The 19,290-nt window shown below is 34.8% G+C and overlaps 1 protein-coding gene across 1 annotated transcript in view; it reads left to right on the top strand.

Annotated features, from left to right (window-relative positions):
* The first annotated feature begins 6,907 nt into the window (after nt 1–6,907).
* LOC124639646 overlaps nt 6,908–19,290 on the top strand; it is a 56,111-nt gene continuing 43,728 nt past the window's right edge. The window contains exons 1-5 of the mRNA XM_047177087.1: nt 6,908–6,946; nt 9,579–9,736; nt 13,628–13,678; nt 15,332–15,473; nt 17,325–17,522. Of these exons, the coding sequence (XP_047033043.1) occupies nt 6,908–6,946; nt 9,579–9,736; nt 13,628–13,678; nt 15,332–15,473; nt 17,325–17,522 (588 nt within the window). The remainder of the gene's footprint in view (nt 6,947–9,578; nt 9,737–13,627; nt 13,679–15,331; nt 15,474–17,324; nt 17,523–19,290) is intronic.

Raw genomic sequence — 19,290 nt, 5'->3', positions numbered from 1 at the left:
TTGAGTGCAAATGTTTTGGTTCGAAGTTTGAAATTTATTTTTGGAACTATGGGAATTTATAACTAACTAGCCGTCTTCTTTTCCCGCGGTTTCACCCGCATCCCGTGGTAACTACTGCCCGTACCGGCATAAAATATAGCCTATGTTACTCGTGGATAATGTAGCTTTCGAATGGTGCAAGAATTTTTTAAAACGGTCCAGCAGTTTTTGAGCCTATTCATTACAACCAAACAGACAAACAAACAAAGTTTTCCTCTTTATAATATTAGTATAGATGACTCTAATGATATTCTTTGTAGAATCTTTGACACATTATTACCAAAATGGCCGACGTAAGAGATGACATAAAATAATACATAAGATTTGAAAATATTACAATTTAGTTTAAAAATAATACTTTTGGAATTTATAAAGGTGTAAAAACGAATAAGTTCAACAAAAATAATATAGAGATGAAAATTTCATGTTAACGAGTTTCAAGTAGTTTCAAGAGTACTCACAGCTAACATCGTTAGCTAGTAATTAAACTCATAAGTGGTTGCCACTTCATATAAATGTTATGCTAGGTAATTATCAAGCAAATAGCTTTCAGAGCAATCTACAGTTTTTCCATTCGCTTTTCAGCTAACTAATTGTGGCTTAGCTCTGAAATTATATGGAGAAAGTTTACACCTGGTTCCGGTCAGACTGGACCGACCTCAATATTGTTGGGAAAGTTCTAGCTAGACGAATAACTATATCTGATTATATGGCTAGACCTGGCTAGCTCCGGCTGTGCAAAGGGTATATATATGTATGTATAGCTGAACCTTCTTCATGAATCGCTGTGTCAACAAATCTGTGCGTTTACGAGTTTATTGTTGACAGATAGATTTATTTATTCATCAACCTAGATAAGACGCGGTGCAGATTTTTGTATTATAAAGTTATGTAAATTACTATGTTATGTGTAGTTATGTAAAGTTATATGTGCTTGCTTGCAGCAGCGTAGGTGCATATTTTACCCAATTAAAGCACAACAATTCAAATAAAAAAAAACACAATCAACAAATTCAGCCAGCAACCGGTCAACTGTTATTCGAAAAAAGAATCATAAACCAAAAAGCAAGGAGTTTGTAATACCGCAGTGGAGCAGACTGGGTGCTCATCGACAAGTGCTGACGGGCCGAGCACCGCTCATTATGACCCAGATCTGTACTGTAGCTTCATTTTATCGTTTACAAAGTTATCGAGCTTTTTCGATGGAACGATAAGGTCAAACAGTCTGTTTTTAGTTTTTATAAAACTACAGCTATGGAATTGTATTTTGTGAAGCGTTGAGTAGATATTGTTATGGTACTAAAATAATGTTGCTATTCTGAGGATATAGACAGCTCTCAAACAGATTGAGAGCTGTCTCTCTCTCTCTGTTATGGGAGAAAATGACTTTATATAAACAACCAGCCAAATGCTTGTTCTATTCAAAAATATAGTTGCCAACTAGACACTACAGGCATTAAACGTCCCATACTAAAAATACAGCGTAAATAAACTTGCGTATGTATTAAATAAGAAAAACTTTTAAAACATACATAGACAATCTTATAAATGCAAAAAAATCCTACTCATAATGACAACCCCATTTAGACCGCGTTATAACCGAGGCATATAACACGACTATTGTCCCCCATCCTAGTCCTATCTATTGTTAATCCAAGCTTCAGTTTAACGAAGCAGTCGCTAGTTAGTAGCTCACAATTACTCTCTCAAAGAAGTGCTCTTGACAACCAGCCAAGTACTTCTTCGGTTCGAAAAGAAAGTTGACAAGGCCACTACATTTCCACCGCTTGAGGCTCGCCGCAGCCGCAGCGGCAGCAGCAACACAGCACGCAGAACTTGCAAGGTGGGATGGTGCAAGAGTATCGACACAGTTTGCGTCCCATACTACAGATATAGATAGAGCTACTTTTGGGCTTACCTAATACACCTAAATGTGTATTAAATAAGAAAAACTTTAAAAAACCTAAACTTACAAAACTTTAAAATCAAATAATAATTTAAACCACTAAAATACACGCTTTTTTATTTCAAACAGCCAGTCCACCATCTTGAAGAGGCCGCCATATTGGATTTGCAATGACGTTTCTTACATAGGTACATAGTTACACGTGAAGTTAATATAAGCGTGTTAATAAAAAAAAATACTCACCACGACAACCCCATTTAGACGAACGTTATAACACGGCCATTGTCCCCCATGCTAGTCCTATCCATTGTTAATCCAAGCTTCAGTTTAACGAAGCAGTCGCTAGTTAGTAGCTCACAATTACTCTCTCTAAGAAGTGCTCTTGACAACCAGCCAAGTGCCTGTCAGGCAAGCGTTATGTTATTGTTTAGTTTATCTGTTTACTAATCTTGGTAGAACTGAATATCCTTACTAATGTTTAAATGCGGATGTCAGGTTTTCAGGGTTTTTTTATGAAACTTAGCTATGAAACTTTTCTAAAGCTACTTTTTATCTTTTTACTATGTTAGGTTTTGGCTTAAGTTTAGCGTCTTAAGAACTCATTCATTTCTGAAGTATCTGTCAAATAAACTGCATATTTGACGGGTCAAAAGTTCAGGCAGATCATAAGCCAGTTAACACTCTGCTCATCAGCATGAAGCCTGAAAAAGAAATAACAATAGTATCTACGCGAGTGTAAATCAGAGCGTAAATGTAGTGAACCACAGCCATGGCTGGCTACAGCTAATACATCTTATAAACACTACAGAAATTCACGCTTACTTTACCAGAGAATAAGGTAAAGATGTATTTCTGCCGGGGCTGCGGGTTGTTCGAAAGAGATACCGCGGCCCTGGCACATGAAAGGCCCACGACGGAACACGACGGTTTTTAGTCAGTAAGAGTCTGACACTCCCTCACCGCTGCTAACCCCCAGCGGGAGGGGTCATTTGATGATTTCTGACGTCGTTAAAAAAAAGGTAACGATGTATTTATGTTATACCCACATTCTCCTCTAGTCCCACGAGATAGGAAGTGATGCTTTTACCCAAATCAGTTGTACGCATTTCTGCGGTTTACACGTAAAAGCCTTACGGAGTAATTTCCTCTTGAAATAGTGTTGTGGAAGCTTGATACAAAATCATTAAGTACAAGGCTTTTCTTCTTACTACTATTAAGAAATTGTAGCCGCTTAATGCGGTTCCACTCATGTGTCTAAAGAACTACCTAAAGCAGCTCGATTGAAGTATGTATATCCTTTCTCAAGCTCTAGGTAGACTATTTGTGTACCGATCTCATTTTACTTGGTTCAATAGCTTTAGCGTAGCATGAGCTAGTTAAAAATGCGACTGACAGACAGAAAGACATAGTCAAACAAAATCATTATTTTTATATTCTTTAACTGTGAAAAACTCCTACGACCAGAGTTCATATTTACAAATATTTTTGCACAACAAAGTCAAAAATTCTCCTGCCACACCCCCTAAAAGGAAAGTAAGCCCCTAATTATAGGATGATGTCATCCCCTCTTATCCTGATTGGCTGTCAAGAACTTGAGTTAATAAAGAGGCTTGAGAAGTGTCAGCAGATTTATAACGACTACCTTACACTCCGGTAAACAACGAATATAATGATGGATTTCTGGGAAACCCTTGTAATCTTGCAATCTCTCCGATTTCAGCACTGAAAAATCTGTTGGGTAACTAATGTTATCCTGTTTGGAACTAATTTTTAAAATCACATCAACATAACACAACTACGCGTTTTAATGTGTGGAACTTTGTAACTCTTTTACATACAAAAAGTAAGTACAAAAGTTTGATTACCAATAACACTAGCACTTAAATGATACATCAAAATAATATACAGGCTACTTTTGAGTTGGGTGCAGCGAGTAAAACTCTCGAGTCATGAGTTAAAGCTTAAGGAACTTACATTTCTAAGAAATGTTATTTTCAAATCTGAAGATACAAAACTTCAAAACAAAATAAACAATTACATACCACAACCAACAAAACTCAAACAATAAACAAACGCATTTTCTAAATCCCAAAACATTTTATTCCGTCAATCATTTGTACGAAGTGTCAATCAAACACGGTCAGCCGGGAGTTTCATAAGAGATAAACAAAAAACTGTCGATACTGTTCAATATATCCGACGTTTGGCGATCAACGGAAAAGAGTATGAAATCTGTCAGCATTTGGATTGCAGTTATCCGGTCTGTTTGCTGGATCATTGTAGGGTTGCCAGCCTTTTGTTTTTCATAGAAAATAAAAAATATTTTTATTTAGTGTTTGTGAGAGCATTGTTAGGTGGGCATTTGTGTCTCGCGTATCAAAAGAGTACAGAGGTACCTAAAATTTTTATATAGCCCTATTAAAGTGAAATAAAATATCCCGAACTGCAGCTTCGTAAGTTAAAAACAACCTTAGAATGTATACTACGGTCACAGTGTTTAAAAAAACTAGGAAGCCACACAGTATCACTACCAGTCCATTAAATCACACAAACTATTTGTTTCCATTTACCTATGAACACAACACGACACTATCGTGAAAATATTCGTCAATCCAATGTGGCAACACCGGTCGGTAGCCGTCAGCTGTCAATGTCCCCTTCAAACAGATCCAATCGGATTACGTTTTTCATCGGCCTTTGGAACAAAACATGGCCGACACTAGTGGCTATATCACGGAGAACAAAACTAGCGGAGGAGCCATAACAGGAAATCTCCTAAGAACGTAGTGCGTCGAAAAAGTAACCGGAGGACGAGGAACGTTACTGTTCTCGCCCTTATACACCTTCTATGGACCCGATATTTTTTGTAATACCAGAAATCGTTGAAACATGGCCTAACCCGAACGCATCGTTAGTCCACTTTTGGTCATGCCCACCGTATGTTTTTGACCTAATAGAAGGCGCCTAACCTACCTACTTGCATTATAGCATCTCCGCTCATCTTTCTTTGCTTCATGGAATGTATCCTATATCGCTCGGCTTTAGGCGGGAAATGGACAGATGACCGTAAAATTGGGTCAAGGCCCTTGTTTTTCTCTATAATGTTTTTTTCCTCAAACACGTAATGGATCAAGGATTTTGAAATGAAGAAATAATATCGATACGTACGTATCTTTCTAGGTGATGTGTTAATTTCTCGTAAAGAAAGAATCGTGAAACATAATTTGGTATTGAAGTTGCTTTTTCGAATAAACATTTTTAAAGCTTTCTTCAAGTAGTTGGTGTATTTATTATGTGTAAGATTTTTTAAATACAATTTATAGTGTACATAATTTTACCATATTTTCTATTCATGCACGTTTTTTGTATGCACTTTTTATAGGTATTTTTACTGAGGACGTTTTTTGACAAATTATCTCTTCACTATAATTTTATTTTGCACTGCATGCTTTTTTATCAATATCGCTAATTCCTCATCTATTCACTCACATTTTCAATCTTAAACTTATTTTACAACTTAGGTAAGTAATTAAGTAGCGTTTAGCAACTATTTTTATTCTTAAAGGTCTTTAACAGACATTCTCAAAATCTTAATTTTAAAATTACTTACTCCTAACCGAGGTTTGCATTACAGCGTTAATTATATAGGAATAATATACATAGGTACATATTTTATTTCATAAACCTAATTTTAAAATTACCTGTAATCCCATTTTGCATTACAGTGTAAATTCTATAGACCATTCACAAGGTCTTATCTCCTACAATTGTAAGACGTTCAATTGTTTTTCAATTACTAGAACCCACATGTTTTCTCTCCGTCTTACTGTATTCATTATATCTCCAGTAGCGGAGTACATCTGAACGTCTTATTCAAATTCAATTTCTACATTTGCATACTCGCCCGAGGTATCCAGTCTTGTTAGAAATAATATTTTAGTACGCGTGAAACAGCTTACAGTTCCAGTTATTTTATAACTATATCTTGGTTTTATGTGCTGTTATTATTGACTTTACTATATGACATTAGTTTATGTTTGGTGGTCATAAATGTCTTCGGGTTATGTAAATTTAATAGCTACATGAAATAATTCATCAAGGCGTGAATTGAAACGGTAAACGACCGATTTATGTTGAAGCCTTATGAACGAAAGAATCCGTTTCGGGTATCTTAACATATATTAGTATATACTATAGTAAGGTAAGTAAGTAGATGAGGTACACTTACATCGCCCCTAACTCACTGACATTCCCGACACAGGAATTCAATGACACTTTACGTTGCATTTATATCTAATCAAAATATAGTAACAAATGTTACTTTCTCATCAAGTATAGCTTTGCTTCACTCGTTACGTTGAGACACGGCTGATAGAGTCAATAAGAATAACAGCTGGTTATGTTTCAAGAGAACTCTTATTTAAACAGTTATTGAACTCCTGTGCTTACCTACAGAGATAGCTTCCACATTTAACCTAGTGCTGTAAAGCAAACAACATCACATGATCATAACACAACATTACCTAGACATTTTAGAAACATGACACAATTATGTAAATTCCTGTAAAATATACAATATTGAGGGGGCTTGCACCAATGTTCACTAAATATATTTTCCGCTAAATATACTTAAAGTTGACACAAGAAAACCGGCCGTACATTGCTGTAAAATGCTTTAAAACAGTTTTTGTACCTATCAGAGTCAATATAAATTCAATATAGATATTTTTCAAATACGACTATTAATAGTTCTACTAGAACCACATCAACTAGAAAATATACTTATTCCTATGATGCTCTATTTGTTTACATTCTCTGTTTTTACAGTCATGCAGAAAAAAATTATGAATAAAAGGTATTTAGCGGTAAATATATTCAATGAACAGTGGTGCCATCCCGCCAAATACATACATGTAATTTAATAAAGAAACCAAGTGATTTTAACTCTGAAACACAAATATTATGTACAAAGAGGAGACTATACCACTTATAAGGATCCAGGTAAGTTCCCAAACTTGTAGAATTCAGCTGAAGAATTAAGTTTAATTGGTATAATTTAAGCGCTCTCGGAAAACTTTTGGCGACATTCGGAAATTATTGAAGAGGCCTTCGAATAGTTATTTTCTCGTTAAAAGTTTTTGGAATGTTTATATTTTGTTGATATTCAAGTATTTTGCTATGGGATTTTTTATAGTTTCATAATGTCTTTTATTGATCATTCTTATTGCATTATCTCGAACAAAAAACTGAAATATAGGCACTTTCTCTCGTTTTTAAATCATTAAATTTTTAGAGAATTTATGTGCTTTTTGAATAAAATAAATTGCTATCACATTTCTCTATTCTGATGTCTGAACATGGAATTGTTAATTGCTACGCGAATGGAAATTAAATTGAAAAAGTTTTGAGAGTCATAATTTCTGAACAATGTACAAGTGCCTACATTCAGAAATAATTTGAGGTTTGAGAAAATTAAGTCTACCATATAAGCTCGAATTAGATAATTAAAGCGCTTTTACTCAGCTTCATCCAGTTAGACTGGAAGCCGACCCCAACATAGTTAGGAAAAAGGCTCGGAGGATGATAGATAATTAATGTAAGAATAAGAAAAGAAATACTTTTAAATGAAAAGACGGATTTATTTTGAGAATTTGTAACGGATGACCTTTTATCGAACTCAATAATTTTAGAAGAGTCGTTCAATATGGCGGATTGATGGCGAAAGTATACACTATACAGTATCTTTGTGTAATTTGCCATAACCTTGACCAGACGTCTCGACAGCACTCAATCAATAGTACATATTTACTTATCTATGGCTTGATAGACCAATGTCTTATCTATGTACCTAAGTATACCTCGTTTAGAAAATAAACAAAGTTTTTTGACTAAGAAATAATTTCTAATTTATATTAATCAATTATTAGGTAACTCTTTGATAGCATTATCCTTCTACCGGCCCTTATTCCAATTATATACCCATACCATGACAGCCGGTTTCCACATAATTTTTCGGTAATCGGTACCGCTTTCAAACGCCCTCTTATGTACTCTCCTCATTCCTATCAGGTATCTAATATACCTAAGGCAATGAAAATATATGGAAATTCTTTATCATAGTATTCTCTCCTCTGCTTATTATATTAGGTAGAGGTAGGTATTTGCGTTTTCATACACAAATGTGATTGAAAAACATTCTAACTTTTTCCATGTTATGTACTTCTTAGAAAAATGACTCCGTTCAAACGAGTATTGATGAACATTACACGAATACTTAGCAGTAAAATGTAATTAGAGTCCACCTGTCGTCTAATGGGCAAACATTCACAAAATGGCGGACTTAAATAACGTTTACTCCTCTATCAATTACCATTAGGAGATAGGTTACCGCAGTTCGGTTAACTATCAAACAATTAGCTGGCCATATTGAATGAGTTCATTTTGTTTAGGTAGGTACTTATTACATACTTCTGCCTGTGTCTGCGCAAATGCTTATGCACTACAATATGTCCTGCGCAGTTGGCTAATCTCCTTACATGAGAACAGCCGCTGTAGCCGATAATCGGCTAGGAGGACATCATCATCATCATCATCATCACACACTTAATTAGGAACCTCTGTTTTTTTGTAAGTCTGTAGAATATACTTAGCCAAGTTCTTAGTTGTTTCTTAAAAACTCTTTTAATTGAAAAAATCGCGGTTATTCATGCGTAGTTTGTCTTTTTTTTCATGATACATACTTATCATATTTTTTTTCCTGAAAGATACAGTCAAGTTACTCATATTCTGTCACTACAGATTAAAACATTAATTTGACATTAAAATTCAAAACGTGACACACAAAATCAAAATAAAATTGTTATGGAAGCCTGTCTATCAAAAACGAGTAAATAAACAAAATATTCAAAAAGTCACTCTCGTGAACTTCATATTTATTATTTTAATTTATCATTTCCTTTCCTCATTTGGAAGTTTTTTCATGTTCTTTTGAAATGATTATTTCTATTAGACGGTCAGGTAGCGATGGAGGATAACGCCGGCCGGAAATTATTCGATTTTGCTTATTTCCGCGAGCCCTGATAATACTTAGCTGTAAGTAATGGATTTTATATTTTATCAAGATTGTATTAGTTCATAAAAGGAGGGCCTTTTTGGGATGCAATTCGATTAATTAAAATTAAGAGGTCCTGTTACAGAGGGTACCTACAAATGTTTCTGTTACGGAAATGAGAAATGCTTTCGTTTGTACGTAATTAAATTTTAGATTATCGCAATGAATAGAACCTAATTTAACAGGAACCTCCATTTTCTAAGAATACCTATACCTACCTAAGGTACTTTGTTCTGTTAGCTCTTAATAAATACCAGAAAAGTTATCGAGCCAGACTCTTCCTTTTAACTTGAATGAAATATTCGAAGCCTCTCATTTCAATTTCCACCGCACAAAAATAAACATACCTATAGCTACATATACCACTCTAAAAACAAAATTTAACATATCTAACAATTTGCATGAGCGCATGATCAAAACTTTTTCACAGATTTTAAAACTAAATCTAAATTCAAAAATAGAACGACTCCATCTACCACTCGTCCACAGACTAAACTTCATTATTTTTTCTTTATTCGGCAGGCAGAAGAAGGCACAAACCGCACATCCGAAGGTGAGGACAATGATGGGAGCGAGGTTAATGCTGGTTCCTCTCGGGTACTCTCGGCGGCCACCTCCAGGGAAGAAGACGATGACTCCAGTAACAATGCCAGCAGTGAAAGCAAGAGCCCTGGGCAGAGGTACGTTGAAAGGAGTGTTGATGACTGTTGAATTAAGTAGGTTTAAGACCAAGAAGTTCGGTTCGATGATACGAAATCGGTAAAATTATGTTCTTTATTCGAATTTTAATATTGTTAATAAATCTGAAACATGTTTGTGATATGTCGAGTTTTATGAAAAACAAATAAACAATGATTTACATTTTAGACTAAATTAATTCAATAAGGCTTGAACTAGAAGCTTACTCAAGACAAAACTAAGTATTCTTATAGTTTTATTTTTTAATATTAACTTTCGCTAAAAAAGTTTATTTAACAGTCATTTTACTTTTACACGCCAAAATATTCAGGCTAAAATGTGTTTCGTATCAACGAAGTGAATTTAAACCAATAAGTATAAACAATTCCAAAATACCTAATAATAGCTGAAATATGCCATTATTACCTTGTAATAACCATTCTACTATCTATAAGTCCCAAATACTGAATCAGTATCAGAAATCAAATGTTTGCGATGTCCCCGGTCCCTTTTCTGAGTAGGTAGATTAAGTTTGATAAATTTATTTTTTATTTTTTAACCATTCATTCATCAGGTTCAGCATTTTATCATCGTCAACAAATTATTTGAGGTTTTCAGTATTTTTTAAAAGAATTCTACGTGTCAGGTAATTATTAGAATTGTGAGTTTTCCGGTTTGAAAGCTAAAGTGCTATTTCTATGACAGATGTGGTCGAAAAGTTCGTGGTAATTCGGCAATGTAGTTGTAAAAATATGAGCTAAATTCTTTAATTGAATATACCTTTTTATGTACCTATCTATTGACCAATTCCAAATTTTTAATCTATGCCATTATTCTATATCTAAATATTATAATTCTGGTAACTAAGTATATTACTGTATATTCATGTGTATGATTTATAATTATGTTATAAATGTAAAATATGTACAATATAATACAGTTTTATTACAAAACACACGTTTATTGGCACTTAAGGCTTATCAATGCTGTTCATAAAATGTGAAATGGGGTTTATCATTTCATTGTAAAAATTACTACATTATCACAATTCAATCGAATGGGTGCAGCGAAGCAAGTAGGTAGGTATATATTTTAAGCAATAAGATTTAGTATAAAGTACCATCTTTCAATAATCTATAGACAATAAATTATAGTTTGTCAGATACAGCAAAATTAGGATCATTACCTATCTACAAGTTTCGCAATCCTACACGTGAAACTTGGGATCTTAATTTATTATCATAGAAATGTCTATGACACTAAAATGAATAGGCATATAGATGCCTAAATATCTTGAATTTTGTAAAGCATTAATTTGGTTTAAAATATAAATAACTGTCTTGATTAGAACCATACTAATACCTCGATAATTTTGCTTTCAAAAGCAAAATATTCTTTCAGTTAAAAATATATGTCGATCTAGTAGAACTTTTATTTCTCCATAAACCATAAAATGCAAAGCTTTAGAATGGTTTAAAGGTTGTTAATATTCTTCTGCAGAAAAGTTAATTTAATGTACATTTTTATTATGCTTAGAAATTCAATTCATTACAATAAGGAAGCAAGGTAATGACAAAATTAAAATTTTCTTGCGGAATAGACTTCGTCTGAGGGAGACATTAAAAGTGTGAAGGATGGTAAAGTGACCTCTTGCACTTTTATGAGCTCCTGGTACTCGCTCAAAGAGACGGAGTTGTTTTAGAGACCAGAGGTGACTTGATAAAAGTTCCTCTTTCGACTCTAAAATCATTTTGAAAAATCCTATAACAATAAACGAATTACTTATTATTTTGTATTATACGGTTAAGTCGGCGTTAAGTCAGGAAATTGAATTACTTAGATCACAGAAACAATACACATACATATGTATAGGCTTTATGTGGGTTTCAATTTTTTTATTTATAGGTAGGTATTATGAACATAATATGATGGCCCGGGACTACCCTTTATCACCTATAGGTATATCTTCTATAGGTAATCATTTTACGCGTGACCAAACTGACCTAATCAAAGTTCAAAGATCAACTAGGTACATATCAGCCCCAGTTTCCAGATGGCAGCCACTGAGCAACCAGTGGTCCATCATCGAGATATTATACTTCAATGTCAGTAGGCGCCCCATATTCAAGCGAATACAACTAATCGATAAGTTGACTCGATTCCTAACTCGATTATAGACGGCGGCGCTCGGTGGCTTATGCGGTAACCCGCGGTAGGATATAGGTTATATCGATGTCATCAAATCGGTATCGGTAATGCATTTAAGACATTCAACTTTGTATTCATTCTTTTTGGCGGAAATATTTTTTATTTAAGAATAAATTATAGGTAGTAAGAGTAACCGCACACTGCAAACTGTTAGTCCGCCGTAAGTTGTTTTGGCTCATAAATTAGTATGAAGATGAATAGTAGTACGCATATTACAAAGATCAGACCCGGTAACAGCTAGACTGAAAAAACATTCATTGGAATCAAAATTTTCTTTTAATTTTCTTTTTTACCAATCATCGGATCAACTGTCTACCGACTGACGGCAGATAGTGTGGGTAGGTACTCTAAAGAAAATCCTGGCTGGCTATAAAAATATAGTAAATGTCTCCATATAGTTTATTCAGAAAGACAGCATTTAACAAAACCTTTTTGGCCATTTAACTCAGGTATCCAACGACCTCTAAAACCTACTTAAATCAAAATCGCCTAGCTACTTTTAACACCTCAATCGCTTAAGCCTATAACTTGACCCTTATTTAACCATTTATCTTCTTTAAATTGAACCGACACTCGGATAATAGCGGGGCATTACCAACCCTTAACTAATTCAACACTAGCAAACTTTCTTACGCCCAAAAGTAATTAATTGCTCGGGTTAATCCAATTACCTGGTTCAATTAAATTCATTTTAACGGAAAATTCAATTTAAGTCTACAGGTTTTTATTGGTCGGTCTTTAACGGTATTTGAAAAGAGAAGTTAGTTTAGTAAGGACTTGTAAAATAGTCGGGCTTTTTAGGGTTATCATTTTAGTTTCACGTGTGGCGTCAAAACTGGTAGTTGTCAATTGTTTGCTGTCGCTTGAAAATACCCCTAGTGTGAAAGCACTGTATGGATCCATTTCCAATTATCTATAGAACATCTGACAAGATGTTCTTAAGGGTGTTAATCGTTAATACATTAGTTGGTTTATATTGTTATTTCGCTAACAATTCTCTGAACACCATTAGCAGCATACCACGGGTGGTAATTATGGGAGAATTGCCCCAAATGGCCAAGATTAAACGGACAACGACATTTTTATGTCGGATCTCTCCATAGAATGCCATAAAGACTGATGTATGGTCAAATTAGGAAGATATATTAATATGAACAATATCCCATAATGTTTTGAAGGACGCTTATATTTTTTCAGTCCATGCAAATAACAGTATTTTTTAACAAAACAATAGCTTAACAATATTTATAAGATGTATATTTTATTTGTGTATAAACCAGATAAACCTGTATTATAAATAATTTATAACTCATCATAATTATATTTCATTTATTTTCTTTACTGTCATTTAAGTGTACAATATCAAATTATTCATTATATAACCCTATATATAAGATATGTAAATTTTAAGCCAAATATAATTTGCAATACCTACACCTGAAATCGTGCGTTAAATATTTACATAATTTCTACATTAATTTACCTACTGAGTATGCATAACATATTAAAGTACATATTTTACAAAATATCTCATCTTATAAAGATGATTTATTACTTTCATGCATACAAAATTAAACTTAAAATATCTTATATATCTGAGGCTTTAATTCCATGTCATAGAAATTACGATAGACATTAAAAATGTAATAGAAATTGATGATAAGCAATTTTCCCAACCTGTTCAGGCTGTTGAGCAAGTTATCTCCATTCACTCCAAATGCGAGGCCTGATGATATGTAAGTGGCCTGATGTAAGCACAGTACGCTTTGGATACGCTTAGCTGCGACCCTAGCAACGAGCACGATCCAATACCAATGCTGATTGATTACGTATGCCCGATAGATGAAGGCTATCAGTGACGTTTGCAATGACTTACGTACACGGACAATCAATTTCAACCCTTGACGAACTTTCTAATATGTATCTTCAAATATGAACCGGAAAAATTGGCGGAATTGCGTGTCGAGTTTTAGTTGAAAGACATTGTATACGTCACTTGATAGCCAGATTAAATCGTCGACTATACGAACGACTGATACGTAATTGGTGCCCTAAGCCTACACGATAATTGTGCATAATGCAATAGTATAACTGTTGAAGTTAGTTCACGACCTTGCACAGCTGGCCGTGTAGACGACACCTAATGCTAAAATATTGTATAAACACTTATTAAATTGTACTGTCCGTTGACGAGATGTAGGCATTATGCATGTGATAATTTGTGAAGTCTCGTTGACAATGTATCGTGTCCTGTGACGTGTTGTCCGCTTTGGTGGAACGAACTACCTCTTTTTTACTTTTTTAAATCTTAATGTCTGCTACCGCTTCTATAGATTTTATTAGACTTTAGTTCCGAATGATCAGTAGACTCATAGATCTTTAGCTCTAGATGGCACGTGAGGGCTACCGTTCGGGCCCACCAAAGCGCGCAACGGTCACAGCAGGCTTCCACCAACATTGCACACACTACACCACTGTCTCCGTATAACACGATACATCCCTTTATAGGCGACCGATCATTGCATCGAGTTCGTCAAGCTCTCGCAAGTCCATGCAGGACACTGAGAGGGCGGGGTCAGACACAGACAAACGCGGCCATAAATGGAGACACGTCCAAGCTGTCATGGCATACTACCAAGCACTCAGGAAAATAAAGAGGTTCGAACACAATCGGACCACCGGTAAAGCCGCATCGTTGTCGATTGTTATTATATTTCATTGTTTGTTTATGATTTCCCACTAATGTGCTACCTTCGTCAGTGTATAGGAACTTCGGGAATGGTACTTTACTCACTGGATTATGTGTGTTTTTCTTGTGAATATTGTGTCTTACTAGTTCACCAAGTGATTCTACTTTCCTACTGTACTTGAGACAATAAAAACGTGTTCAATGTTATTTCATTGTTTAACTGCATTTTTAATGTTTCAATAGACGAATAGTTTCGAGCTCCTAACTTTAGATGCCTAGTTACTAGTTTAGAACTGATAGATTCAATTCACTGATATCTCACTCTACAAACTATCATATTATTATATTCGAGTTGGACTTTTTGTTTCTCTAGTGTGAGTTGCCATGCCGCATGTCGAAATAGAGTAATTTATTTGCACGTGTTTGAGATTTTTCTGTTCACGAAGTTCTAGTGCATCACCGCACATAACAAAGTAACAATAGAGATTTGTATATTCCAATGTCAATAACACTTTCCTTAAAAATAAATGAACAGAATCTTCCAGAAATCTGTGCTTAAGAGAGTAATTGAAGTAATCCTGTCATTTCTTGTCTATCTAATATACTTGAACTATCTGAAAGCATGGCTACTTTTGCTTACTAAACTCCCTACTGTAGTGTGGCGAGTTGGCTTGATACTGACGAGCTTGTATGACTGCAGAACAAAATCGAATCAAAGATGGATGAAGCTGCGGACGACCGTGCAGCTCAGCTCCGCGATACAGAAGAAACCGCCGCTCAAGAGAGAAGATTCCTTCTTGAAGAGATTTTCCACTAGACAAACACCGTTAACGCAAGAAACTGTGAGTATTTTTACAATGAAACAAGGTCTTTCCACGTTCTACCATCAATCAATCTCATTTTGTGCCAAAGAGTTTAATTGATGTTGTCATTTCTCTGTCAGCTTTATTCATGTCAGGTCATCTCGTTGAATGCACTGTGCATCTGCAATAAAAAAAATTTATTCCCATAACATGATAACATCTAAATAGGTACTTCAATCAACTTTAATCTCTAAATTTAAATATCTTTCACATGTATGTACCAATTCCAATTTTAATCCTAGATACATTTTAACAACAATACATAATATCATGTCAATAACCTTAGAATCCAACACATTTACACAAACCTCACACCAATTTTCACCCAAACAAGCTGGCAATTATTCAGCTAGTTACGCGTTAATTCCCGTTCCCTGTAATGTTACACCCTGAAGCGTAACATTACACCATCGATCGTGTTACGCGTATCAACTGCCACTAGGTCATGCATTTGAGTAAAGGTACGTTTTCAATGTCAACCGCCGACTGCAACTGCCGACTGCTCATGCCGTGACTGTATTAAAATACTGCAATACTGGTTTGTACTGCACTATTGCCTGGCCTGATAGGTAAAGAACCTCTTAAATATAAGTGTGAGAGTTCGATGCCAGGTCAGGCAAGTACCAATGCAATTTTTCTTTGTATAGAGAACATATACTAAGTATATCTTGAACACCGATGACTGTCACTTAACATAGATAGGCAGTCGCTCCTTGTACAGCACTGCCACTTATCTGTATCCGTTGAGACAGGAAGCCGACCCCAACATAATTGGGAAAAGGCTTGGGAGATGATGATTAAATATTTATACGAAACCGTTTTGGATCGAAGCGGCGGCAGCACATACAGTCGCCCTTAGATATCAATTGTTTTCATGCAGTCGCAGCATGTGCGGTTGGCAGTTCTAGTCGCTGGCATTCAAAACGTACCTTAAACGATATTGAATTTAGAAGCCTCAGTACAGATTAAGGTTACAGACTGTATGGAAGTAGTTTGAGTCACTTTATATTAGCGTGGTAACGCGTGTCCCCAAACTTTTGGGGCACGTAAATTGAAATGACACTTCCGATTTTGGGTGTTTTTATGATGTAGTCGTAAAACTTGTTTCATATAATATGCTGTAGTAAATATAGCATATTATGAGAGAAAAGTTGAAACATTCATAAAAACTATATCAGATAAAAACGAGTATAGAATATAAAATTTTGGCAATTATGCAACGGAAATTTTGAACTGAATTTCATGTCACATCGTATATGTCCTAGTAATAACCTTATCGGATATGCAGTGAGACCAAATTGAATTACCGTGAGCCCAATGTGTATTTATTAGATTTAAATTGAGTGATGGATCACGTTACGGACATTACAACTACTAAATGGATTAAGGTATTTTCGGAAGAGGCTTTTATGCTGATTAATTGATTATAATTTTTTGCCTCGTTGATATTAATCTACTTCCGTCTATCTTCGTCTAATATCCTACTACACCTGTAGAATAGGATAAAATTAGAAAGCATAGAACCACATTCCTAAGGTAATTATTTTTAGATAATTTTCTTTTTCACATCAGTTTTCCACAAATAATTGATATTTATTGAATACCAATAGGTAAAAGTTAGACATAATTTATTTTCAATATTATAGACATAATATGCACATAGAATTATGCAGTTTGTTATAAAAATAATATAAAGTAAGCATCATGTTTGGCCTCTTAGACGTACAAATATAAATCTTAGACCAAATTTTGCCGTTTTTATTCCAAATGTTGATTTTCCTATCTTCTAATTTCCATCCAAAAAATATAATTCACGTTATTTCAACATAGGTAGAAGACACTGGATCAGAGGGCGCGGCAGGCGAGCACAGATCCACGAACCGACAGAGGCGGCGCAAGATTCGAGCGCCGCGCACCGTTGTCAACCCGGACGAGAACTTCTTCTTCTATTGGCTGTGGCTCATCACCGTCTTCGTGCTGTATAATCTTTGGACCCTCATCGTTAGGCAGAGCTTTCCTGAGTTACAGGTAAGCTTTTTTTGCTATTTTTGTCTTCAATACTATGTTTTGATTGAGATTTAATTAATATGTAATTGAAAGGGATGAAAGGCAGACGTCAGTTTATTAGTCGTCAGAAGAAGTAATACCTGCAACAGTTTAGCTTAGTACCTACCTATATAACGACATAAATAGAGAGAAACTTTATACTTAGGTACTCGTTTTGCGGTCAGATTAAAATTGAAATCGAAATTGTTCGATACCCTTTTAAAAGAGGTCGGTAAGTAAATTTCTAAACAACAAAATCAAAGCTTACAGTAACAGCTAATAATCATTTATGAATAAGACTAATGTATTCTTTCCCACGCTACTGAACCAAAACTATCAAAAAGCCAATACATAATTTTTTTTTTTTTTTATTTATTTAATTATCAAAAATAATGTTTACATTTTTTTTTCACTGATTCAGCATCACTTAAACCTCTCAGGTTTGTATGTGATACTTCACAATTCTATTCGTCTCACACAATAAATTATACATAGGTAAACGTTACGTTACACATTTTATAACAAACACAAACAATTAATCAACACTGCCGAATATTTTCCAAGTACCCACTACTTAGAATACATTCGACAGTGTTCTGTTACAGATTTAAGAAGAAGTGTGTTCTTAATTTATATTTTATGTTATTTTTTGTTATGGCATCACGAGTATCAGTAGGTAAAGAATTGATTAATCGAGGTATTATATATGCACTCGTTCTTGTGCCGTAGAAATTTTTTGCAGATGTGGTGACAAGTTTTTTTTGTGCTACGCTCCGCGTGTATACAGGATGACATTTTTCGAACTTTATTGAGTTATTGAAAAATTGTTCTTTTAGGATGTTAAACTTAAACTTATCGTGTACAGGTAATGTCTCGCAGTGCTTAAAATATTCAAGGTCATGTGTTAATGTAGATTTGACTTTAGGTAAAATTATTAATTTTAATGTCCTGAGTTGTAATGCAAGAATTGGATCCAGGTAGGTTTTAAAAGTACGTCCGTAGCTGGATAACCCGTACGATATGACTGAATCAAATAGTGCATTATACAACATGAGTCTAGTTTTATAAGGCAGGCGGTTTTTTATAATATAAAATTTAGCAAGAATCGCACGTAACTTATCACACACTCGTGCAATATGGGGACGCCAGTTAAATTTACTATCAATAAGTAATCCTAAATACATATGCGTATCAACCTGTTCAATAACTGAACATTTGGTATCACAATCAAGAGGATTTTCATGGAGACAACTGTGTGAGTGTGCTACTAGCTTGAAGATTGGGGTGTTATCTTTCAAGTAAGCTGATTTTATGTGCATTATTTTTGTTTTTTGGGCATTCATTACGAGTCCCAGATCATGACACCACATACTAAGCCTGTCGAAGTCATTTTGTAGAAGTGCACCTATAAGGGTCAAGTCCTTCCCTTCGATAAGGAGACATGTATCGTCAGCAAACTGATATGATTTAGAATTGAGAAATATTGCATTCATGTCGTTAACATAAGCCAGGAAATGCAGAGGACCACATACGGATCCTTGAGCTGTACCGTTGGTCACACACACGGGGTCACTTAGGCTGTTATCTATTCTAACGTGATATTTCCTGTTTTTTAGGTAGTCAGCACACCAGGCGTACATTGGACCCCGCAATCCACTGTCTTTTAATTTCTCTAATAGTTTGTGGTGGTCTAGAGTGTCGAATGCACGGGAGAAGTCAATGAATAGTGCTAGAACATGTTTTTTTTCAT

This window comes from Helicoverpa zea, chromosome 19 (genome assembly GCF_022581195.2).
Source record: "Helicoverpa zea isolate HzStark_Cry1AcR chromosome 19, ilHelZeax1.1, whole genome shotgun sequence".
In the NCBI taxonomy this organism is placed as follows: domain Eukaryota; kingdom Metazoa; phylum Arthropoda; class Insecta; order Lepidoptera; family Noctuidae; genus Helicoverpa; species Helicoverpa zea.
Note: the sequence above shows the minus strand (reverse complement) of the source record. Positions and strands in the feature narration are given on the sequence as shown.